The sequence below is a fragment of the Rosa chinensis genome, chromosome 2, assembly GCF_002994745.2.
Source record: "Rosa chinensis cultivar Old Blush chromosome 2, RchiOBHm-V2, whole genome shotgun sequence".
Lineage (NCBI taxonomy): Eukaryota > Viridiplantae > Streptophyta > Magnoliopsida > Rosales > Rosaceae > Rosa > Rosa chinensis.
In genome coordinates this window covers 48108945-48132131 of record NC_037089.1, presented here as the reverse complement: position 1 = coordinate 48132131, position 23187 = coordinate 48108945, and the positions used below count along the sequence as shown (strand labels likewise).

The window sequence follows — 23187 nt, the reverse complement described above, 5'->3', positions numbered from 1 at the left end:
CTCAGACGACGGCACACTATTTTCCGTGGTGTGAATCATTTCTTATTATTGAGACGACGGTTGTAAAATTTCCGTCTTCTAATATGAATTCAACCAACGGGTGTTTTTCATGTTGAAATTATGTATTGCTTCGACGTTTATAAATAGAAGCGTGGTGTGACTGTGAAAAACTTTGAGCGCCAATCTTCCCACCATTTAGTGGTGCCAGTTTTCACCCCAAACCCTAAGCTTTAGCTTCATCGGATATCAAGAAAGTTAGAACATATATTGGTTGGTACAACGGATAAGTCTAAAACTGTGGTATGAATGAAGTCAATTAGCAAGAGAGAAATTAGAAATATGTCCCCCAAAGCGCAAACCCAAAATTCAAAATTTGAACATTTGGAAAACATGATTGTATGAGGGCTTGTCCATTAACTAATGAGCCCGTGCCCATGCCCGTGTCCATGCCCTAAACGAGGGGTTGCCCTCTACACGGGCAAAAAAATTAAAACTCTCTTCGACATAGCTAGCCTGTCTCTCTATCTTCGACAACTCTTCCTTGGCCTTTCTCTCGACAACTTGTAATATTCAACAAAACCATTCCTCTACAAACCGCGACCCCGACCATGACTATCACTCTTCGACAAACCCCGACCCCGACCGCAACCATCACTCTTCGACAATGCTAAGATTAGAACCAACTCTGTTTCAAGGGTTCTTCAAATCGCTTCCCTTCCCGTCCCATCGCTTCAGGGTTATTCCCTTCCCATTGCTGTAGGGTTCTTCAGATCTATTGGCGGTGGTGATTGTCGCTTTATTTGGTTGCTTGTGGCTTCGATTGGCTTCGGCGGTGGTGTTGGCTTCGATTCGGCAGTGGTTGTAGCTTTGGAGGCGGTGGTTGGTCTCGTGAGAGGTTGAAATTGAGTTCTGGCGACTGTAGATCTGAATCGAACTCTCAAATCAATTTTGTTCTGAGGCAGCATAGGTAGATTTGTCTGGGTTTTGAGATTGGAAATCTAAATTTCTTTGATTTCCCTAGAATTTTATCTCTGCTACCATTTCTGTACAGCCTTCTCCATTGGCTAATCATACCAACCCACACAATGACTTTAGGTACCTTTCCTTCAACAACGACGAGGCCAGATCCCCATTCATTCTTTGCTGAATTCGAAATCCCCAATTTTCAACCTCAACCCCCAAACCATGGTCTTATTCAAGAAAGCTCAGGTATTTATCTTTATCTCTCTATTGTCATTTTCTGCTCCAATTTGGGAATTGAGATTACAAATTAGGGTTTTGAAGAGGTAAACATTGGTACTTTGATGATGGCGTGGTGGTTAATTGTGTATGGGAGTTGAGTTTGAATTAGATGGAATTGTGTTGATATGTAAGGGTCTATGGATACAAGCTTGGAACTTTGCTGTTATGGCTGGTGTCAATGCTAGGATATCTTATGTCATGATTAAATCCTTCATAGCTGTATTCAAGATAAAGTTATAACTTTTAGTATTGCCTTGAAATTGAAGTAGAGGTACTGCTAGGCAGAACTGGTAAATCATTTAGCTAAAAAGTCATCTCATTTTCTTTCCACAGGTATCCCATCACAGGTCATGCACTAAACTTGGAGTTATGACAGCTTCTCAGCGCAATATAAGGTAACATGGAGCTCAGCTGTACAAATCTGCTATTGCAAGTTAACTACCATGCATATTGAACCTTTTCAATCCTTTTGTTGCTCAAATTCTTAGTATTAGTTGCCAGTAGTGTTTATGGAATAATAGTCTTGATTTTCTTAATCATCTGCAAGTTTATATCTAGTTCTGGATTAACATATGCGCATTTTGTTATCTGTTTTAGTGTTTTCTGTTGGGATTGTTTGTGTTTTTAAATTTGTGATTGTTTTGTTCGTATTCTATGTATTGAGGGAATCCATGATCATAGGAATAATGGGTTTTGGTTTATTTTTTGTGAAATTTAATTCAAGGTGAATCGGGTGACCATCTACGAGTTTTCTGTCAGGTGAATGTGATTGTAAGGTTTACTTTTATGGAATGTAATTTGATTGTGGCATATGGGGTGTTGATTCCTTTCTATATTTAGAAAGAAATGTGTATAAGAGTGTAGCTTGTTAGAGTTTAAAGCAGATTCATGGGTAACAGGGTGAGCTGTATGAATAGCTAGTTTTGTCATATGTGATCAAATGCAATTTGGTATAATTTTATGGTCGATATACGCAGTTGAAGCGATTCAATCACAGTTTTTGAATAATAGGTAGTACAATCTATACAGCATTTAAGTCTGAGCCAGTATAACATATTTGAATCTGAACTCTAAGCAGTGGTTTGCCCTGTAATATCTTGTCTTTCTAACAGAAGGAATGTTTATCAGACAACATTATTCTTATATGAACTTAGTACATGTTTGGTTGGCTTCTTCTAATTGTTACATCCCCTTACACGTTGCTATTTTCTCAAAATCAGTATTATATGCAGAATGAAGCTTGTAATGTATTTAATCACCATTCTTTAGCTAATAGTTCTGTTTCATACGGTGAAGGAAGTCTTGGCAACATCAAATACTTTGTTACTTCTGGTCTTAATTGGTTTTGTACTTGAACTCTAGCTCTACAAGTTATGGGACTCTTAAGGCTTTTGTTTTTCAGGCCCAATATGTTGATTGGGGGATATAGGCATAATTGGGACCTGGTAAATACTTGGACTATATGCAAGATAAATAGCTCATGTATGTTTCTCTCTGTTGTTTGTTTTTTTTTTTTTCATTTGTACAACTTTGATATTAAGATTGTTTAACTGTTAATATGTTTCCAGGTGTGGGATGCAACTGCAGCTGATCCTAAATTGCTGGTCTTTTTGAAATCGTACAGGAATTTCTTACACACTGAATCTGGTAATTAGATCTACCTAGCTTTTCTAATGTTAATCATGAGAGATCACCATTGAAGAAAAACTGAAGATGTTAAGAAAAAGGCTGTTGGTTTTTACCTGTTTGATTGGTTTCTTGAGCTACAAAGAAGAAGATAATCTACGAAAATAGATTTTGCTTCCTCAACTAGACCTATTCCAATACTAGAGCAGAAAATTACTTTTGCCTCCAGGTTTACCTGAAAATCAATACAGAATAACTGAGTATATTAATGCTAGGAAGTTAGTGATACCGAGCATTTTACAGTTTCAAAAGAACTCTACAATGTCCAGATTCTAGGAAATAAATTGATGGTTTGATATGATTTTTGCTGTCTCAGACACAGAGAAGTTCTATATTGAAGTCCAGGAAATTATACTTGCTAGGTACAATAAAACTTTTGATTGGGCTTTGAAAGCAAAAATGATGCTGGAAAAGAAAGCAATAGAAGCTGCTCGGGTCTTTGTTGAAGACACTGGACTTAGTGACTCTCTTACTGGCTACTGCTGAGGACTTTCTGGTTGAAAGAGAGGCAATGTTGCAGAAATTGTTTCCAACAAACGAGCTGATGCCAGGTACCATTAGTATATGCAAATAGAGATATTAGCACACTTATGCCCTTTTAATTGTGTACTATTATAATGAACCTTTGGTTATGTATCTCCTTTGAAATAATGATATTCGGCAGTTTTGGATGGGACTTGATTAATTGAATCGCTCTTTTTGGCCTTTGTGAATGGGAATATAATCAATTGACAGGTTGTAATTGTATACTTGTATGCTCAAATTAATTATGCTCTGTTTTGGTAAGTGTGATTGCATATATATATATATATATATATATATATATATATATATATATATATATGGAGAAGAAGAATTTGAGGAATAGCCTTGTAAGAATTAAATTTGTAATTTTTTTTTATTTCTAAGAACTCATTATTTCATTGTTGTTGAACATTTTATCCATATTAAGATTGTTTAACTGTTAATATGTTTTCAGGTGTGGGATGCAACTGCAGCTGATCCTAAATTGCTGGTCTTTTTGAAATCGTACAGGAATTTCTTACACATTGAATCTGGTAATTAGATCTACCTAGCATAACGTACTTCCTTTTTTCTATTACTTTGTTTGGCATACCCCTTTTGCGCATATGATAGTTGTGCACTCTGCATGGTAATGTGACGTGCACTCTACATGTAGAAATTACATGTGCACTGCATATATTAATTATTTATGGCAATGGTAGTTGTAATTAAGTTTTGATAATATACATATGCACTCTGCATATGATAGAGTGGATTCATGACTCTGTCCATGTATCCGTATATGGACTATTACAGATTCATAATTGTATGGACTTTTACTTTGTTCTTTTCCCTTTCTGGAAATCATCTTTTCAAGTGCAGAAGGCTAGCACTAGTTTATTCTGCTGTCTTTTGTATATTTGGATGCTAATATCTCTATATTACAGATATTCAAATGTTGATTTCATATTGTTGTCCTGTGAAGGCTGGCACTAGTTTATTTTGCTGTCTTTTGGATTATCACAAAATTTTATGTAGATCAGTGCATACCACAAACTGTTTCTTAATCTATAGATGCACAATTCTAGCAATCTACCTTGCTATGAGAACCTTGGTGGTAAAAGGAAAATGTGACAATTCAGTATCCTTTTGAGGCATGAAGTTTGACGTGGTGGTTTTGTTATGCAGGGAGAAGTGGAAACCTATCTTTAAAAAGCACATTTCTGGCCAAGTTTGTCGTGGTGGTTTTGTTCTAAAAACAATGATCTAGGTTTGAAGGCTGCTTATAAACTGGACAATCATGTGGAAGATGGAGCAGTGACGAAAGCTTTTGAAGTGATAGAGAGAAATTTGTTTAGGTAGAAGTTGTACTGAGGCTAGAAGTTGGTCTTTTTTGGGTTGGCCTTAATTGCAGTTCGCCTTATTTTGTGATCCCTTATTTTGTGGATACATCGGATCCATTTAGAATGCTATGGGATTATAACAGCTTTCTATTATGATTAAATTACCATTCTTTTGGTCATTTTTGCTTCCAGAATCTGAATTTTGCCATTACAACAATAGTAGGAAAATATGTCATCGGATGAGGTTTTTAGGGTACAATCAAACAAAATTTCTACAATTCAGACGACGGTTTGTATTGATATCATGGTCTCAAATGTCATGGTACAACAGTTTGAGTTATATGTGTCGTGTGAAAGCACACATGCACTGAATTTTTAAGTCATCACACCACATTTTCCTAAAAAGCATGGTCTGAGTAGAAGTCACACCACGCTGGAATCCTAAAACCGTGGTATGAGTGGAAGTCACACCACGCTGGAATCCTAAAACAGTGGTATGAGTAGAAGTCACACCACAACATATTTCTGTCGACAGCATGTCGGCAGATCTGCCGGTCCATCAGACGACGAAGTCAGCTGCAAACTGTCGACCCAATGATCGGTATACGACGGTTAAAAACTGTCGTCTGACAGCGTTTCATCAGACGACACCTCGATAGACCACGGAAATGCAAAACGTGAGACGACAGTTTTAAACCGTCGTGTGAAGCATTTTGTGTAGTAGTGGATGATAAGTCAAAATATCTTATTCGGTACAAAACTGAAAATTCAAATGCAATGAACAATGGTCCATTTGATCCCACAAAGGGTACGTAGGCACTCTAGTGATCCACTAAATGCAACCATAAATCCAAACAGAATCCTTGACTCCACCAGTCAAATCCAATCTCAAATTGAATCACTAACTCCAATTTCATTCCCAAATCCCATAAACTACCAAAATAAAATTCAATGGGTCTAAAATTTTCTCAAACAGAATTCAAAATAAAGGGATCTTGTAGCCATTTAGTCTCAAATGTTGAACTACAATAGTTGATCCGTTCACAGGTATGTAGGCAATCTAGATTTAAATCTATATGCAACCACAATTTAAACCGTCTCCCAGTTTCCTGCTAACCCCTTCATCAAACTTACCATTAAAATGACCACAAAGTCACTCCAGATGAACACCAAGTCATCCAAATTTTCAATTCCAAATTATCTCAAGTCACCAAAAATTCACCCAAACACTACTCTCATCCCAAAATCAAAGTCCTCTAATGAGTCATTCACCTATTGGAACTCTTGACCTACGAGGAGCTTGATCCCTCTCAAAATGTATGTAGACAACCCATTCAAATATCCAGGTGCAGCAGCAAAACAAATACTCACACACCCCACAATTGATTTCTTCATAAGTGGTTTCAAAAGGTGTTTCCATGTAGTAATGGATTATAATTAAGAGACACATTTTATCTTGAATGGATCAACCCGAAATAATTAAAACTCTATTTTCTTAATGAATATGAGTGAAATTATGTTGGGTGACATGTTCGCTCACTGTGTGCAATTTTCACTCAACATCCTCTGCGTTTGACTTACCTAATAGTGGACGATGGTCCTACTTTCTCCAGCTACAAGGGTAAGACACAAATTTAACTTTCTTAGTCGTTTTTTCTTGCCTACAAAATGAACCTCTACCATCTATTTTAGCTTGATTTTTTTTGAAGGTGGTGACAATCCATTATAAAACTAAAAGTATGTAACATTATACAATGATTCACCTCAAAGGACTGTTAGAATCGAATCACTGCCTAGGAAACCCTACTGGACCCTAACATAATATCACTATGAGATAAAGCTCCAAGAAACAAAGTAACCTGACAATACTAAGGCTAAAAAACCGATCAAGTTAAGTTATAGTCTCAATTTATTCTTAACCTGAAAAAGAAACCGCCCTACATAGAACTATAGAAGGGGTACCCCCTAACATCTCTTTCAACTCTAACACAACCAATGCATCAGGCTTAATGACCACCTTCACCCTGTTTAAAGTCTTCAAAAAAATCTTCTTAGGCTTCTTTGCTTCCAAAGGCCATTTTTAGGAGACCTTTTTCCTCTTAGGCTTGTTCTCGCTACCTAACGAACATCCCACTTTGGTCTTCTTGGCCAGAGAGACTAGCAGCACTCCTTCCTTCACAGGAAGAGACAGAGCCGATTCAAAATCAAGCTTAACATGCATACTCATTGCAGAATCAATACACTTGGTGTGCTTGTAGTAGGGCACCAATGCCATCGGTGTTGTCCTATTTCCACCAATGATAGGCATCGTTGCTGTTGTGGTTTCGACCCTTACATTTGATGAATGGATTTGCCACCACCACAAGTTTGGATCGAAACCTCTCCAGCTGCTCAGCCAAATGGTGCGTCGATATTTTCAGAATGGTGAACATTAGAGGCTTAAATTAGGTGCCGCTATGAACAAGCCCCTTTGAAATCATCATTGCTCCTCCTGAAACCCTAGTAGTAGGGTCAGAGTTACCACTTCCAACCTCCACATCTGATGGCTGGGTGCTCCAACAGCCCACATATGTGGCATAAGTTAACCATGTTCTCATATTAGAAACATACAGTCGCGTTCGCCTTTGACGCAAACACAAACAATATCGGCTGATAGGCCTGCATCAACAAAACTAGAATGTTTTGAAGGATCCGTACTCTCGCCACTGTATCACACCAGATTGTAGGCTTAAAGAGGTTTAGCACCATCCCCAGCGTTGACATGATTATGAGGGCTGCTCCCTCAATGAATAGCGCCAATTGTAGAACCATAATTTCTATCTAAACTGGTATCCATATGATCGGAACTCTAGCAGCCTCAGTAAGGCCATCAAACTCCTTCAGCGCTAACAAAGCCTTTCCGAAGAACCATGAGCCGCCCAAAACAACTTGTTTATTCTTTTCTTCCCTTGAAAACCTGAAATGAACCTGTCATCTTATGCTCTAATCGATAGGTGATTCTGAGGACCCCAGACCTTCCCTATAAACGTTTTCGGGTTCGCCTTCTTTTAAGCTTACTGCAGTCGCCCTACCACACAGTAGTGGTTCAAAATGGTAGAGCCGCCAACAGAATTGAAAGAGATCTTTCCCTTTTTAGAGATAGCCAAAGATGCTGCCAGCCTAGCTAAGACTTCGTTCACCATTGTTTAACGGCGGATGTGCTAAGAAACCATGAGAAAATCCCTACAAGAAGTTTTCTCCTAAAGATGTTATCCAATAGCGATAGCAATTTTATTTTAACTTGATTCTTAGTAGTCCAATTGTACTTTAGGCGACTGGATTTTTTGCTTTTGAGAGTTATGTTTTGAATTCGGTTTTTGTCCTTTTGTAGGTTCGATTGTTTTGTTAGACAGACAAGTTTATTAGTCATAATAATCGGTGTTCGTCAATTGTGTTTAACTTATTCGGATCTTAGAGATATGGTCCAAGTCTAAGAATCAATGTATGTGTCATTCTAACTTTTTTTTTTTTTCAATGAAAGAAAGAAATTACAGACTATTCCATGATAAAAGCATTAAGAACATTAAAAGGCAACCCTTGATTCCAACTTGCAACATCAATTGAATGGCCTAGATTGGCCAGAATCTCAACCATAAAGTTCGCCTCTCTCCATTCATGTTTGAATGATTGAATCCAATGTCCTGGAACTGACTAGCCAAGTATTTCATATCCTGAACAAAGACTTGGATACGCCATGCCACAACAATAATATTGTTGACACAGTCAATAAACATCTTGGAATCTCCTTCTACTTCGGTAAAAGTGTAAAACCATGGATGACAGAAGCATGCAGAGCAGTTTGATTATCAATGATGTTGTACGTTAGTATTATTAGACTCCAAAATTATGTTGTATATATGTTTGGTATTTAAAAAAAAAAAAAAAAATCTATGTTCTTTTCACTTGTACACGGGTTTCCTATCTCCCTCCTTTGGATTAACGTTGATGACGTGGCAGCACGGTGATTCCACAAATAGGGTAACGTATAAATGGCCCAGAGTGGAGGGAGCTCTAAACCCAGTCCCACAAATCGCCATAGAAAGCCGTCAGCAAGTTCTCTTCGACGCTCAGTCTCGGCTTCAATTCAAGAAATTTACAAGACGATGAAGGAGGCATTGGATTTTGTACTGTCCATGGAATTCTGGAGAATGGGCCTGCGATGGACTCTCAGTCTTCTCATCTCTTACTGGCACCTCCTCTTCGCCTCGACTACTACTCCTCCTTCCAGATCACCGGCTCCCTCATCTCCGTCGAGGCCCGTCTGCATCATCACCGGTGTAAGTAAACCCTATGCAATCGTCTCTTTTTCTCTTCCTTGCTCTTCAATTTGACTCTGAAGAAATTTGCAGGCGACTTCTGGATTGGGCGCCGCCGCGGCCCATGCTCTCTCCGCTCGTGGCTTCTTTGTGGTTCTCGGTAATCATATTATTCGATTTAATCACTTCTTTTTCCGTTCGTAATTTATAGGCAATGTGTATAGCTCATGATCCGATTTTGTATGCAGTTGGACGCTCATCTCGCTTGTTAGAAAAGGTAGCTAATCTTCTCGACTTTAAAATTTTGTGTTGGTTTTCGAAGAGGTGAAAATTTGGTTTAGTGATGCTATTTTGTATGCAGACGATGATGGAAATTAAGAGGAAGAATGAGAGTGCACAGCTGAAAGATTTCGAGGTTGATCTCTCATCATTCCAGTCGATTCTTCTGTTTAAAGCCTCCCTACAGCAGTGGCTTTCCGACTCGCAAATGCACTCTTCGATCCAACTCCTAATTAACAATGCTGGAATACTTGCTACGTCGTCTAGATTCACGTCTGAAGGCTATGATCAGTAATGAGTTCATTTATCTTTTATCTGTGTTCTGATTTAAGGAGTGTGGCCTTGTTTGGTGATTATTAGCTCACCTTGTTTCTTCTTGTTTTGTTTTCTAGGATGATGGCTACAAATTACTTGAGTGCATTTTTTCTTAGTAAACTATTGTTACCGTTTCTCAGAAACAGCTCGATTCCTTCCCGTATAGTGAATGTCACATCTTTCACACATCGAAGTGGTGAGGGAGAATCTTTATAATATGTTAGAATTCCTGGATATGACTCAATTTCAGTAGAATTTGGTTTTAAAAAGTGGCTTCATTTTCTATTTCACTGAATTCTTTTACGAATTTAGGTGCTTTTTTTCTGAATCCTTTTTCTCCACTAATGTTCTCGCCCCTTCAGTATCAAATATACAGGTTGACAAGGAGACTGTATCTGGGAAGTGCTTCAGCAGATTAAAAAGATACCCATATGCTCATGTATATGAGTATTCCAAATGTAAGTTCTAGATGTCATTATTATAGAAAAGCTCCTGGTTTTCCTATTGTAATTTTGTGCTGCCCCATTTTGTTGACAGTGTTCCTACTGCTCTTCTCCTATGAGCTTCATCGCCAACTTGGCTTGATGGACATATCTCGTCATGTCTCCGTCCTGTATGTGTTTATTGTTCACAAGTTTTTTTTTCCCCCCCTGGGAAGAGTTGTGCAGAATTCTTTTCTAGGATCATGCATTAGATGCTATTTTCAGAATCTCATGTTAAATACTGTTTTGTTTGGTTATGAAGTGCTGTGGATCCTGGTGTTGTTGAAACCAACATCTTGCGAGAAGTTCCTCCATGCCTATCCAGTTTGGCCGGTAAAGTTTTGAGAAGTCTTTGGCTCTTGCAGTCACCTGAAGTTGGAATCAGTTCCATTCTCGATGCAGCATTTGCTCCACCAGTAAGCTTATTCTAATTCTATACTTATGCAGCTTGTTTATGTGTTGTGAATGTCCATGATGGTTTAACTTAGTAAGAAGTTCTATGCCAATGGATCTCATTAACTATCCCCTTAATATTTTATAGATCTCCAAAGATTCCTCATCTGATCCACTCTGTTAATTTTAGGAAACATCTGGAGTTTACTTTTTTGGTGGAAAGGGCAACACTGTCAGCTCTTCTATGCTTTCATATGATGCCAAACTTGCACAGGAACTTTGGAGTACATCGTCTGATCTATTTTTAGAGTCACAGCTTGCTTTCAAGGAAACCTCCACTTCTGTATCAAACTTTGTATCATAGGTAAGAAAACAGTTTACATATAATGGATGTGTCAATTAAAAGATGTTTGAGTTAGTCTTGAGTGGGTGCCTTTAGTTGTTAGTAATTAGACAAACTTTAATATGTCTCTTCCAATGCCTCATCCATATGCCCTGTTCATTTCTATGCCTAGCTCACTAGTTTGCCTTTCTTAGATTGTCTTATAACAGCATGGAGTGCATTAGCTTAGGCAACCTTGGCCTAACTCTATTGAGTGGATAGCTGACCAATGGAGAGGCAAGCACATCTCAAAAATTACAAAGAAGTTATATGTATTTTAGAAATGTGATCAGTCCTCCAAAAGTCGTACCAATTCCTGTTATTACCCCTAGGGAGAGCAGACTTTGCTCCTTCAAGCTAAAACCATAATCTTGCACTTATCCCTAAGTGTCATCCCCCTTATGAAAGTCAGCTTTTTGTCGATTGTTGTGTGGTTTCTGTGCTCCAAAATGACAGACATGTACTGAATCCTAACTGTCAGTAATTCATTTTGGCAGACTTCTAGTGATAAATCAATGACATGAGGTCGCATTTGGAGAAACAAGCCTTCATGTTTTTGCTCTAATTGCATTCCGATTTTCTTTTCTTTACACTAATTTATCATCTTTGCAAATTTCAGCCAAATTGATAATCATTAGGCATTTATAACTGCGATTTACAATTATGAACATGAACGGTTCAGGTTGGACAGATTTGGTTCGTCCATTGATTTAATCTAGTTCAATACCTTAACGATCATCAATTTGGCTGAAAATATGCAGAAACGATCTATACATGAGAACCAAAAACTGAACGGTCGAGATGCCGAAATGCGATAAAAAAGTGGGTCTTACAAAGGATCCCTCACCAGAAGGGCTATATATATATATATATATATATATATTATAGTTTAGTCAGATCTTGTTTAATAGATATCTTCTTGTTCAAGATGAAGAAACATGTCAAGGAAGAAAAACTTAATCTGATTTGTGAAATAGTTGACTGAGCAAAGTTTGAAAGAAAGTGCATATAAAATATTATCAATGAAAATGTATGGACTTGGTCAAACTAACTTGGCCAACAAGCTGAGCATCAACCATCGAAAGAATAAAAAATGCTTAACTTTGAGCATTTTTTCAAAGTTGAGCATTAACAAGTTAAGACAGTGGGCCTGCTGGGTAGATCACAGCCCCTTTTTCTTCAAATAAAATTATATTCTGATTATTTTATCAAATTATGAAAAAATTTGCAGACGAATCTAGCATCTGCTATTATAACTGTTAGTGTAGATGAATGACTGAAAAGATTTAAAAGCATTTTCTAATTTATTATATACTTTCTCTAACTTGGTATATCATGTTGTATATGTGATCATCTTTTGAACACTTCCCTCACAAAATCATGTATTTATAGCATATAGGGGGTGTCTGAATAAGAGGGTGGTTGAGTCCAATACACCTTTTACTCCTTTATTTTGGTACCAGCCCCATTAGTTCCAATACCCATATGCTCTCCTGAAAGTCGTATTTTTGAAGAGTGTTTTCACCTCTTTTCTTTAAATTTGAAGGTTTAAGTCTCCACTGATCAGAGAAGCAATGTCAGGCCCTCAGTGCTGTTCTAACCCACCAATTATCAAGACAAGCTGTGGTTCAGACTCTGCTGAAAAATTTGGAGGCCTTACTGTCTATGTGACAGGATCTCCTAACTCCAAGCGTGCTATTCTTCTTATCTCTGATGTTTTTGGTACTTGTCTAGACCTTCAAAATTTCTTCTCTTTGGCTCAAATTTTATATAGTTATTGTCTCTTTTATGTTAAGTATTAGGAAGGAAGTAGAATCATAAGTCCTTGTATTTGTTTGTTGATGGAGAGACGTGGAGTAAAATATTATATCATGGTTAACTTATAATATACTTATTTGACTTTCCCTGCAGGATATGGAGCTCCCAACTTGAGGTATTGAGCTATGTACGTCTACATGGATTCTGCTATAACTTGACCTGTTTCTTCTTATTTTTGAGAGAACTTGATGTCCCAATACATTATAACAAGTACATGGAGGTGTTATAGAATTATGTTCAGGATCCAGGATATTTTATTCTGCTCCAAATTGATTAGGACTAGAGGTTGCAGAAATCAGTATTAATTACAATATCTCTCGTTATTTTGGATTTCATTTATTGAAGATGATAAAGTGGAAGCGGTATTTACGTGCAGCTTGCCCTGGAAATTTATGGTGTTCATTTTTTGTCCCAATCACATAACTTATGTAGAAGTTCCTTTCTCTTAGCAAATAATTATTCTTAAATATACAAAACCTCCAACTATGTCAGAATAATTGAATTATGAAAAGGAGATTAAGTGCAACGAAGAAGTCTTGTGCCAAACTCATGGATGATGAAAAATTATATCAGTTAAGGACATTTCTGATTGAGGTGGACTACCTTTCTAGTTTGTGATTGAAGCAATAGTTTGCATTGTTAAAATCTTGTCATCTATATGCTGAAATGAAATTTGATCATACACTTACTGAGAAAATGCATTTCCACTTTAAGGAAGCTTGCACGAAGAGTTGCCACATCTGGATTCTATGTTGTAGTTCCAGACTTCTTCTATGGAGATGCGTTTGTGTATGACAATAACAGGCCTCTAGCAGTCTGGTTAAAAGATCATGGAACGGTTTGTTCTTGCTCTTTCATGGATTCCCGGATTTCGTTTTTTAATTAACTTATGCTCAGCTGTCATGTTGAGGTGTGAATCAGGTTTATACATTTTTGGGCTGCATGCAAAATTATTTGTATCCTGGTTCCTGGTTTTCTTGTTTTTCCTTTACACCTAGATCTATTCTAGCAAAAATGAAAACATTTAAGCTCAAATATAGTTTAGCTATTTTAGAAGTTGGTGGCCCTAATATTGCAAACTTATGCATATATACTTTTGCATAGTTTAGTTATAGATTCATGTTAAAGTTTAATATGTCTGAAGCTTGCTAAGCATTGATCAGGATAAGGGATTTGAAGATGCAAAATCAGTGATTGACGCTCTAATACGTCAAGGTTTTTCTGCAATTGGAGCTGCAGGCTTCTGTTGGGGTGGTGAGTGTAGTTGATATTCTTTTTGTACAGATTTCTTCTCCCTTTTCTCTGTTTTGTTAACTTTGAATTTATTAGTCATCATTTCCACTATGTATCCTATTGTCAACCAGAAATTTAGTTCCACTTGCAGTTTCCCCTATTGTTAATTCTTCAGCCACAGAAATGAGGAAACTTCAAATATAGTAGCTGACTAAACTAAAAAAACTACGTTTTTCTCAGGCAAGGTCGTGACCGAACTTGCGAAGTCTGAGTTCATCCAAGCTGCTGTGCTATTGCATCCTTCATTTATTTCTGTGGATGATATTGAGGGTATGGCTTCCACTGCTTAAATTTTTTAAAGCAATATTGTATTTGCGTTATGTCAGGTCTGCACTTCAGGTAGTGTTTGCATAGGTGCTAGCGTAAGATGAACTGTACAAAATGTTAGATAAGTCCGAACAGCAGGATCATGTTCTTTAATCTCTATATAAATCAATTCATTGAACCTGCAGAGAACTTAAGACATTACTGGGTTACAGCAGTGTCTATCTTAAGCACTCTGCCAATAAAATAGCGAGTCATATGTAATGGATGTATAATATAGTACTTGACCAAGTCGGTTGGAATGACAAGCATGATAATATGAAGTTGGATCATACTCAAGTAAGTTCCAGTGCTTGGCGTGTCATACCTAGAATAGGAAATTGATCCAGGATCATGGATAAGAGTATCAAAAGAGAGGTTAAATAATACTCACCAAGATAATAGTCAGTCTAATGGAAGCTGGAGATGTTGTAGTTCATAATGGAATTGGGAATCAACCAACACCATTCATGTTATAGTCAGTCACTTGACTGTTTGGTTTGGTTGAGGTTTTGAGAATGCTATGTTTACAGTGCATCCTATCATTGGTTGACAATTGTTGACCTATAATTTACTGAGAAAACAATACTCTTCTGACCCGCAGTTCACTGTTATTGGAATTATGACAGTATTATCATTTTCTCACAGGTCAAAAGCCAATTTTGCCACCACTAAATGGTAAATGTTTTCATTGATCAACAGGGGTTAAATCTCCAATTGCCGTACTAGGAGCTGAGATTGACAACTACTCTCCACCAGAACTCGTGAAAGAGTTTGAGGAGATATTAAATGCTAAACCCGAGGTGCAGAGGCCTTCTTTCTTTATTTTATTTTTTTATTTCCGTAGTGAGGACTTTGTTCATGTTGAAAGACTTGAAGCTGCTCATCCTATATTAATTGATGCACATTTAGTCTAAGAACTGGGACTATTTGAAAGTAGTAATTGTATCTGGGGAGTTTAATTACATTATATAACTAATTAGTTTGAGAATCATATTATATAAGCCATAGAAAAGAGAAATATTATAATCCATATATCAGGATTTGGATTGAAAGTGGGGCGGGAGAAGGAAAGAGAATAAAAGAATGAATTTTAGATCATTTCTTGCACTATTGCATATAGTATTTCAAACCTGTCTCCATTGTATTGAATTTAGTACACTCATTTGCAATCTATCTAGTGTTTTGCATTTTGGTTTAACTAGTTTACCAATTGTTGTCCAATTTCAATATTTTCATTCCAAACTCCCTTGAGCAATTTTGTTCTCTTAACTATAGGTTGATAGCTATGTGAAGATATTTCCAAAAGTTGCACATGGTTGGGCTGTGAGGTATGATGTTGATGATGAAGCAGCTGCAAAGAGTGCAGAGGAAGCTCATAATGACATGTTGCAGTGGTTTGCTAAGCATGTAAAGTAATTACCTCCTCGTTCTGTTTCTGATGAGAACAATATGGATTCTTAAAATGGTTGAATAATTCTTGGAACTCTGATCCAATTCGAAGTCATGATATATTTGATACCCTGCATTTGAATGGTCAATTTATTTTAAGGGTGGTTCTAGTTGGACCTCCAAATTTGATATTAATTTGTACTTCTTCTACTTATTAAATCTCTAATTCATTTTCAAAATACTCCAAAAAAACCAAGTATACTTCCTTAGTTTTAATAAACACCATTGAACAATTAAATTTGTATCTTTAATAATTATTTACTTATAATTATTTGTTAATCTCTATTAATTCAACCACAAAGAATTTTGTGTGGGAGCTGCCTACATTTTTCGTGTACTTCCATCCAGTTGTAGAACCAACAATTAATTCTTGAAGGGACCGAATAAGTAGACAATTAGAAAGATTTTTTTTTTTTGGATAAAAAATCATAGTTTTTTTTATTTTTAATTCAAAAACCAAAGTCTCGGGAACTGGCTGAGAATTCAAGAGCAGAGAGATTGCTATATCTGAAAGTTTTCGATGGTAGAGGATCATGAGTTTGTTCTAAACGGAGGTCTTTGGTTTTTAGGAAACATGTGCTTGCAGCGGCGGAATTTGATGGGTTTGGAAAGGCCTCATCGATCTAGATCAAGTCCATCTTGGTCTGGGCTGAGATCATAGGGCTGAAGCTCTTTACTGAAGGTGCAGTGATGTTGATCGGTGCATCATTGGGAGAAGTGATGGCGATAGACAGTTCGACGGTGCGCCGTGGGAAGGCAGCACGGGTTCGAATCCGTCATGCAATCTCGACCCCAGTTCGGCATGTTTTCCCTCCCATGTCTTACGAGTTTGCAGTGGGAGTAGGGGTCACTGTTCGCTTCAAGTATGAGCGATTGGTTGAGTTTTGCAGAACCTGTGGTTTTTTGGATCATCTTGTCTTGGGTTGCTCGGGTCTCATCAGGTCAAAACAATGAGGGTCAGGATGAACCCTAACCCTACAATCGAACATCTCACCCAATTGGGCAACGAAAAGATTGAACTATCCTTAGAAAGCCCTATGGCTGAAACCACCAGAAAGAAAAAAAATTAACCAGGGCAACCTAACCTGCAATATTATCTTAAAGATTTAAGACTAAAGTAACCAGTAACCAGTAACCACTAACCTGACACTACTAGGGAGATTTCCGAAATAGTTTAAGAGCTAACCTTAATTTATTCCTGCTATCGAGAAGCCACCTAGGGGTTTTCTAGTGAAGGAATTGTGTCCTAAAACAATCATTTTGATGTAATTATTATTGTAATTATTATTAATCAAAAGGGCAAGTTTATTGTTCATTGCTTATATTTAATATTTGATTGAACAAGGTCCAAGGAATATGAGTTAAAGAGAAAGTAATCTAAAGAGTTAGATGTGTGAGACCTTTACTCTTTCACACTCTTATCCTAAAATGTTCCTAGTCATAGAATTATCACTTAGACATTGATAATCCGGAAAGACTAGCACATACTATGTATGCTCAATATGGAGGATGATATGTCTCTTGTCATTTGTGTAGAGACACTAATACAAGTATGTGGGTGCTTTTAACTTAAAAAGTACACTGAACACGATCATTAGAGTTCTTATATAGAGTCTTACTTACATGTCAAACTTGAACTCTAAATTGCAATAATACAAATTAGTCCTTTGACCTGAGACACCATAGTTGTCTTATGAGTGAATGAATTATCTCTTGATGATGCAATAATATTGTGTCCCTTAATGGATATAATAGATGTATTCATTGGTATAATCAATTCGGTCATGGAGACATGTGAGTGTACAATAAGGAATCTCTATCCTTAAGTAAATATGGTGTATGTTCAAAGATGTGATTCAATGAGTCTTTGGCCAAAACATTGAATGAGATTAAAAAGGAGTTTCTAATCACATTCTAAGAATCACATAAGAATGAAAATCACATTAGGGGATTGACATATCAATTCCATACCCCGATGATGTGATTTAGAACATAGTGTTAGAGAAGGACCGTATTGTATTGTAATTCCAATTGAATAGGTTCTTTGTCATTCTACATTAACTAGAGTAGTCATGATATGTTGCAAGACGTCACTCATAACTTGTGAAGTCCCGAGGATTCATAAACATTTATAATCCTAATAACAAGGGAGAATCAAAAATGGAGTTTTTGATTCGTAAACAAAATAGAATGGTTTCTATAAACTTCACTGCCTTGTTAATTAGAACCTAAGAGATCGCACACCATATAAGTGGATCCTTGAGATTGTATATGAAGAAAATTAAACAAGAGTTGGTTATATCCAAATAATTAATTAGATTTATTATTTGGATATAATTAGGATTTTCGGGTAAATTGGGCCTAAATGATTGTCGGGTTTTTTGGTGTGGACTTGGGCTTTACTTATTACATCAAGGAGAAGATTACAAGCACAAGAAGGAGTTCTTAATTCAAGGTGCTTCAAGGTGGAGGAAACACACACAAGGAGAGATCAAGGAGAGGAACTTTGGTGGTTCACTTGGATCGGATTAAAATCACGCTCCAAGGGTGAGTAGAACATAAACTACTTCTTTGTTCTTCCTTACTATGCATGCTATGTTTATATACATATCGCAATAAGCCAAGATCATGGGTTAAAGGAATGGATTTTATGTTTAGTTAGTAGTTTAATGGTTAAACTAATTTCGTACTAATTAAAAAGTTTTGAAATCCATCCATTCCTTCACCTAGATCATTTAAAAATTAAAAATAAAAAGCACTAGGCCCAAAGCAGAGTCCTAGGCCCAACAGAGAACCCTGCTAGCTCAAAATCAGTAGGCCCAAAAGCAAATATGGAACAAGGAGCCCTGGATGAGCAATGCTTGCACCGCTGTCGCCGGAGTCCACAAGCTCTATCACTGGCAGGCTCACCTTCTGCCTAAACCCTGTTAGGACGGGCCTCCCCAGCACGAGCATCAGCTTCTGTAAAAACCTCGTGAACATGGGCATCCTCAGTAGAGCCAATTCCCTCATTTGGCATTATCAGATTGGTAATTTTAAATTTCTCTGTGGAAAAAAATGAAGGAATTTGTTATTTAAATTCCTCACTTCAATTTCCATCAAAATAGATGTCTTTTACGAATTCCTTTGCAGCATTCAATTTTTATCTCCAAAACAAGACTTTTTTCTATTTTATTTCTTAATTTATTATACATTTCATATCCTAAATAGATGCAACCAAACAATAGAAATTGCAATTAATGAAATTTTAGATTGATGGAGTTAAAGATTCCATCATTTATAAATTCCTATGGATTTTATAATTTTCTCATCTAAACGCACCGTAAGATCAAGGGTTTTTAAAGCATTTCCTCTATTTCTTTTGCATATGTCTTAGGCAAGGCTAGGCCTGCTCTATATTTTACTATTATGAACTGGCTTGGCCCGGCCCAAACTTTAAAAGTATGGCCCAAGTCCTACCCTTCATTAAATGGGTTGGGCTAGTACCCCCATTTGCTTGGGCAAGGCTAGCCTAGAGCCCAAAAAAATAAGGCTGATTTTAAGGCCTAGTTTTAAACTTAAAAGACTTTAGTACATACTGTTAAGGTTAACCTCAAAGCCACCATGAGCGAGAGCCCTTCTCGCTTTCCCAAAGCCGCCAACGACATATCTCAACCATGAAAACACTCAAGGCTTCCCCACCACCAAGTGCTGAAGCACTTGATTCCAGCGAAGTCCACCGTGACCTCGACAAGGGGTAGCATGCTGCCCTCATACCATCAATTAAAAAACGATCAGATGGATCTGTTTACTTTCTCCGGGATCAAGCGAGCAATGATCGTTGTTTGGGCGGGGTTGTCTGCTCAGGGGATCAAATATGGCTTTGGGATTCAGGCACTAGATGGAGGCTTCGCTGTTTCTTTGCTTCATTGACGGTGATGGGAGTAGTGTGTGGTTGTGCATGCCGAATAATGACGACGGAGGAGATACCATGTTCCGGCATGGCTGCGGAGAAGCTTTTGCATTGCGTCATGATGGGGCTTGGTGGTCTGCTAGGGTCGTGGTTGAAGGTGTCGGCATTGATTGGCGCTACCAAGGCGGTGATGCCGGAGATGCAGACGCGGTCAAGGCTGGTGGTCACACGGAGACGCTGTAATTGGGTGCTGCACAGGAGTTGGGTGTCCACATCAATTTTGGTTCAGGCTTGGGGCTGCTGTTGGGCCCAAATCAGGACCCATTTGTTGGGCTCAACTTCTCCAAGGGGTTGGATTTGGGACCCGGGAGATACTTTGATCTAGTTTTTTTTTCAATTTTTCTATTATCTCTTCATTGGGGGTGCTGTTTTTATTTACAAGTAGATTGCTCATTTCTACATTCTATAAAGAGCCTCAGTACAATCACGCTGTGAGTAACACAATTGCGTGCCTTGGTGAGCAGTGTGTTTTAGGTTGGGACAAGTCTAGATTTGATTGGTTTGCCAACTTCTTGCATTCTCGGATAGTAGATTCTAATGGTTTGATCTACAAATCTCAAGGTCTTGACAATGCTTCTATTGTTGGTAATTATGTTGTGGAGGTTGAGGATTTACTTTCAGTTTTTGCTAGTTGTTCTATAAGTGTTTCAGAGCAGTATTTTACTGTATATGGACAATTTGTTGGTGTAGTACACCTTCTGATTTGTTCTATCTTAGCTCTAAGATCAATCCTTTTTTGGCTATTGTATGCTCCTTATTGGGATGCCCTCTTGAGCAATTTCTATCGCTAATTCAATGAATTTTTCTTTTCAAAAAAAAAAAAACAAAGACTTTAGTACATATGGATGTGAGTCACCTACTTATAAATTATATTATTTGTTATTTTTGTAATATGGGATATCAACCTACTTATGTACAGGTTTGGCCGATTGTTGATCGTGGAAAAAGAATCGATGCCCGAAAGCTTTGGATTTTCCGGCGAAGCTTCTGCAGTTTCTGGTGATCGTCGGGGTTGCATGAGGTACCGAATTTGATCCTCTCGTCGTGCTCTACTTTCCTTTGTAATTAGTTTTTGGAATTGATTGATTTTTGTTGATTTTCGTTTCTGGGTTATTCTGGCCATTTTGGAATTCTCCCCAAGTTCAGATCGATTTTGATTCCACCTTCCAAAGTTCCAGGCTCCAACCACCGAGACACCTTGCTCCTTGAAATCTTGAAGGAGCTTCATACAAAAGAAAATGAAAGCAGTTTAAACTGAGGTTGCCTTCAGATTCGAACAGCTTGAGCTTCAACAATGGCCAACACAAAACTTCCAGAAAAACCAAACCAAACTCGGATTTGAAGACACCCAGCAATCAAAAATGGCCGGACTCGAAGAACTGAGGAAAAAGTTGACACCTTTGTTCGATGTAGAGAAGGGTCTGGGCTTGGGATCCTCCACTTTGGACCCATCAGATTCATACACAGTAAGCAAGAAGCTTTGAAAATTCTGAAATTTTGGTTCATTTTCATTTTCGTTTCAGCAATCCCTGAATCTCAGATTCTCAAGTAAACACCGTATACCCAATACCCATACTGAATTGTTGTCTTGCTGATGATGTTTGAATTGTGATTTCGTGATGTTTGGTGTTTAGGGTGAGGTCGTAATTGGGAATTGGGAATGGCCGAATGGGTTGATGAATGATGACTTGATGTTGATAATTGGGAATGGGTAATGGGTTGATGTTGAATACTTAAATTGTTGATAATTGGGAATGGGTTGAATTGGTTGATGTGGTGTTTGATGTTTGGTGTCCAGATTCCACATAATTGGGATTTAGTTAGAAGGATAATTTGACATAGATAACCATGATTTATGATTTTACAGATCAAGGATAAGCTGGCGGAGTTGGCCGAGGAGGTATGTAGAACAGTAGAAGTGATAAGGATGCTTATATTCCTCTCGGAAATATAGACATGAAGGAGTTTGATATAAAAACACCCGCAAATATTGGTGATATGTTGGCTCTCTCTCCTCCTCCATGCACTAAGAATGTCATTTGGAACATCCTTGAAAATTGTCTGATGGGTTTATGCATGTGCTCTGTTTTTGGGTTTATTTGGGAGATGAAAATGGTTTGCAGAAGAGAGAGAGGGAGTTTTTTTTTGTCTTGAAATGACCATTTTAGCCCTCAACGGTCGGATTTAACATCCAATTTGGACGGAGCATCAGAGATTGGGCACGGAAGACAAAAATTGGAAAGCTTAGGGGGGGGGTAAAAAAGTGAAATTGAGAGTCCGGGGGGGGGGGGGGGTGAAATGATGACACCCCTAAACCTCAGGGGGGTAAACTAAAATTAATCCTATTTAATTTATGTTGTGAATACAATTGTGCTTATTTAGGTTTACTCACATGTGCTTGCAAAATCTTACCGGATTTGTTGTTTCAATCAGGTGAACTATTCCATGGTGTAGGGGTTATTGTGTAGGTCAGAGTAATCGGCGTAGAAGCTGAGGTTTTGTTGCTGTTGTAGGTTGGACGTAGTAGTACTTTTGGTTTTAGTCTTTCGTTGTGTAGTGAGTGTATTACTTATTGAATTATCCTTCGATTTAATTTGTAAACACTTGGTGATGTGATATGTGACTCTAGAGAACGAGTCGGTATTGACAGTTATGAGTGCAATTTGTTTTATTGCTTATATTAAATGAAATTTTTTTATGTTTATTCTTCTTGTGCTTTGTTGGGTTTTCGCGTTTCATATATGAATTCCTTTATTCAAAATTCGGGGGGTGACATGCATGATGTAATGCCCAAATTGCACCTCACTAGCTTGAGCACATCACAGTGCTGTGTATCTATAAGACATAAACTGAAGGTTCAGATTACATCCTAGAAACCTGCAAGGCATTTAATTAAATACTATTTTCCGTAAAATGCCCAACGGAAACTTAAAAATACTTTTGAGGTGAAAACTTTTTTAAAAATCATTAACTTCAATTTGTTTTTCAAAGGGAGGTGTAGGAATCTATCGGATTGTTTTGCATTTTAAGAATCCTTTAGAATCTCATGTTATTCAATAAACATTTTAAAAAGTCATTTGAAATCTAGTGTTATTGAATCTAGATTTGAAAAAGTCCTTTAAAATCTAATGGTATTTAAAAATCTAATGATTTTCAAAGATTTTATTAGATGCTGGATTGTGTAGGATTTTAGGGTACTTGGTATAAATACCAAACTCTTTCAGAAATCCAATCTTCGGAGGTGGGATTTAGACATCTTATTTTTTGTTTCTCATTCTGAAACTATTGAAGACGAACTAACTTGACCTTAACCTTTGACCCACCTGAACTTTCCTCAAACATTATGTGCCTCGCCAAAGAGATTGGTTCTTCAAGCTTCAAATTCTTGTTTCATTTTAGTTGTAATTCATAAAATGGATTGAACCGAAATTTGGATTCTAGGATATAG

The 23187-nt window shown here is 37.4% G+C and overlaps 3 protein-coding genes across 17 annotated transcripts; all 3 read left to right on the top strand.

Moving 5' to 3' along the window:
- The first annotated feature begins 504 nt into the window (after positions 1 to 504).
- On the top strand, positions 505 to 4954 carry LOC112185045. Of its 12 annotated transcripts, XR_002930123.2 has the most exons (8): positions 506 to 967; positions 1096 to 1209; positions 1576 to 1637; positions 2645 to 2687; positions 2811 to 2889; positions 3245 to 3479; positions 3908 to 3986; positions 4621 to 4954. XR_002930123.2 is itself a non-coding variant. In XM_040513712.1 (6 exons), exons 2-6 carry the CDS (start codon positions 1186 to 1188, stop codon positions 3412 to 3414), a joined length of 378 nt encoding a protein of 125 aa, XP_040369646.1. In that variant the 5' UTR covers positions 505 to 967; positions 1052 to 1185; the 3' UTR covers positions 3415 to 3697. The 12 variants fall into 12 exon arrangements, 3 of the variants coding, with proteins under 3 accessions (XP_040369646.1, XP_024179024.1, XP_040369647.1); XR_005805616.1 differs by lacking the exons at positions 3908 to 3986; positions 4621 to 4954 and adding an exon at positions 3593 to 3655; XM_040513712.1 differs by lacking the exons at positions 3908 to 3986; positions 4621 to 4954 and having other exon boundaries at positions 505 to 967; positions 1052 to 1209; positions 3245 to 3697.
- A 3884-nt stretch (positions 4955 to 8838) lies between these two features.
- Positions 8839 to 10903, top strand: LOC112189825 (dehydrogenase/reductase SDR family member on chromosome X). The gene is made up of 9 exons (XM_024329184.2): positions 8839 to 9091; positions 9164 to 9230; positions 9319 to 9347; positions 9432 to 9640; positions 9742 to 9860; positions 10027 to 10122; positions 10202 to 10277; positions 10409 to 10562; positions 10730 to 10903. Exons 1-9 carry the CDS (start codon positions 8918 to 8920, stop codon positions 10901 to 10903), a joined length of 1098 nt encoding a protein of 365 aa, XP_024184952.1. The 5' UTR covers positions 8839 to 8917.
- A 1339-nt stretch (positions 10904 to 12242) lies between these two features.
- On the top strand, positions 12243 to 21948 carry LOC112189826 (endo-1,3;1,4-beta-D-glucanase). 4 transcript variants are annotated; one of them, XR_005805886.1, is made up of 10 exons: positions 12473 to 12643; positions 12833 to 12854; positions 13454 to 13577; positions 13903 to 13993; positions 14213 to 14302; positions 15038 to 15138; positions 15614 to 15750; positions 20659 to 20760; positions 20886 to 21205; positions 21607 to 21948. XR_005805886.1 is itself a non-coding variant. In XM_040513948.1 (8 exons), exons 1-8 carry the CDS (start codon positions 12496 to 12498, stop codon positions 16384 to 16386), a joined length of 738 nt encoding a protein of 245 aa, XP_040369882.1. In that variant the 5' UTR covers positions 12243 to 12495; the 3' UTR covers positions 16387 to 17109. The 4 variants fall into 4 exon arrangements, 3 of the variants coding, with proteins under 3 accessions (XP_040369882.1, XP_040369881.1, XP_024184953.1); XM_040513948.1 differs by lacking the exons at positions 20659 to 20760; positions 20886 to 21205; positions 21607 to 21948 and adding an exon at positions 16357 to 17109 and having other exon boundaries at positions 12243 to 12643; positions 15614 to 15745; XM_040513947.1 differs by lacking the exons at positions 20659 to 20760; positions 20886 to 21205; positions 21607 to 21948 and adding an exon at positions 16357 to 17109 and having other exon boundaries at positions 12243 to 12643.
- Positions 21949 to 23187: the final 1239 nt, after the last annotated feature.

Bases quoted from the DNA above. Each gene is read 5' to 3' on its own strand.
- LOC112185045 (XM_040513712.1), top strand. From the start codon at position 1,186: ATGGTCTTATTCAAGAAAGCTCAG. The intron at 2,688-2,810 runs GTAAATACTTGG...ATATGTTTCCAG, and splicing joins ATAGGCATAATTGGGACCTG to GTGTGGGATGCAACTGCAGC. The intron at 2,890-3,244 runs GTAATTAGATCT...TTGCTGTCTCAG, and splicing joins TTTCTTACACACTGAATCTG to ACACAGAGAAGTTCTATATT.
- LOC112189825 (XM_024329184.2), top strand. From the start codon at position 8,918: ATGAAGGAGGCATTGGATTTTGTACTGTCCATGGAATTCTGGAGAATG. The intron at 10,278-10,408 runs GTATGTGTTTAT...TTGGTTATGAAG, and splicing joins TCTCGTCATGTCTCCGTCCT to TGCTGTGGATCCTGGTGTTG. The intron at 10,563-10,729 runs GTAAGCTTATTC...TGTTAATTTTAG, and splicing joins ATGCAGCATTTGCTCCACCA to GAAACATCTGGAGTTTACTT.
- LOC112189826 (XM_040513947.1), top strand. From the start codon at position 12,496: ATGTCAGGCCCTCAGTGCTGTTCTAACCCACCAATTATCAAGACAAGC. The intron at 12,855-13,453 runs GTATTGAGCTAT...TTCCACTTTAAG, and splicing joins TATGGAGCTCCCAACTTGAG to GAAGCTTGCACGAAGAGTTG. The intron at 15,139-15,613 runs GTGCAGAGGCCT...TCTTAACTATAG, and splicing joins TATTAAATGCTAAACCCGAG to GTTGATAGCTATGTGAAGAT.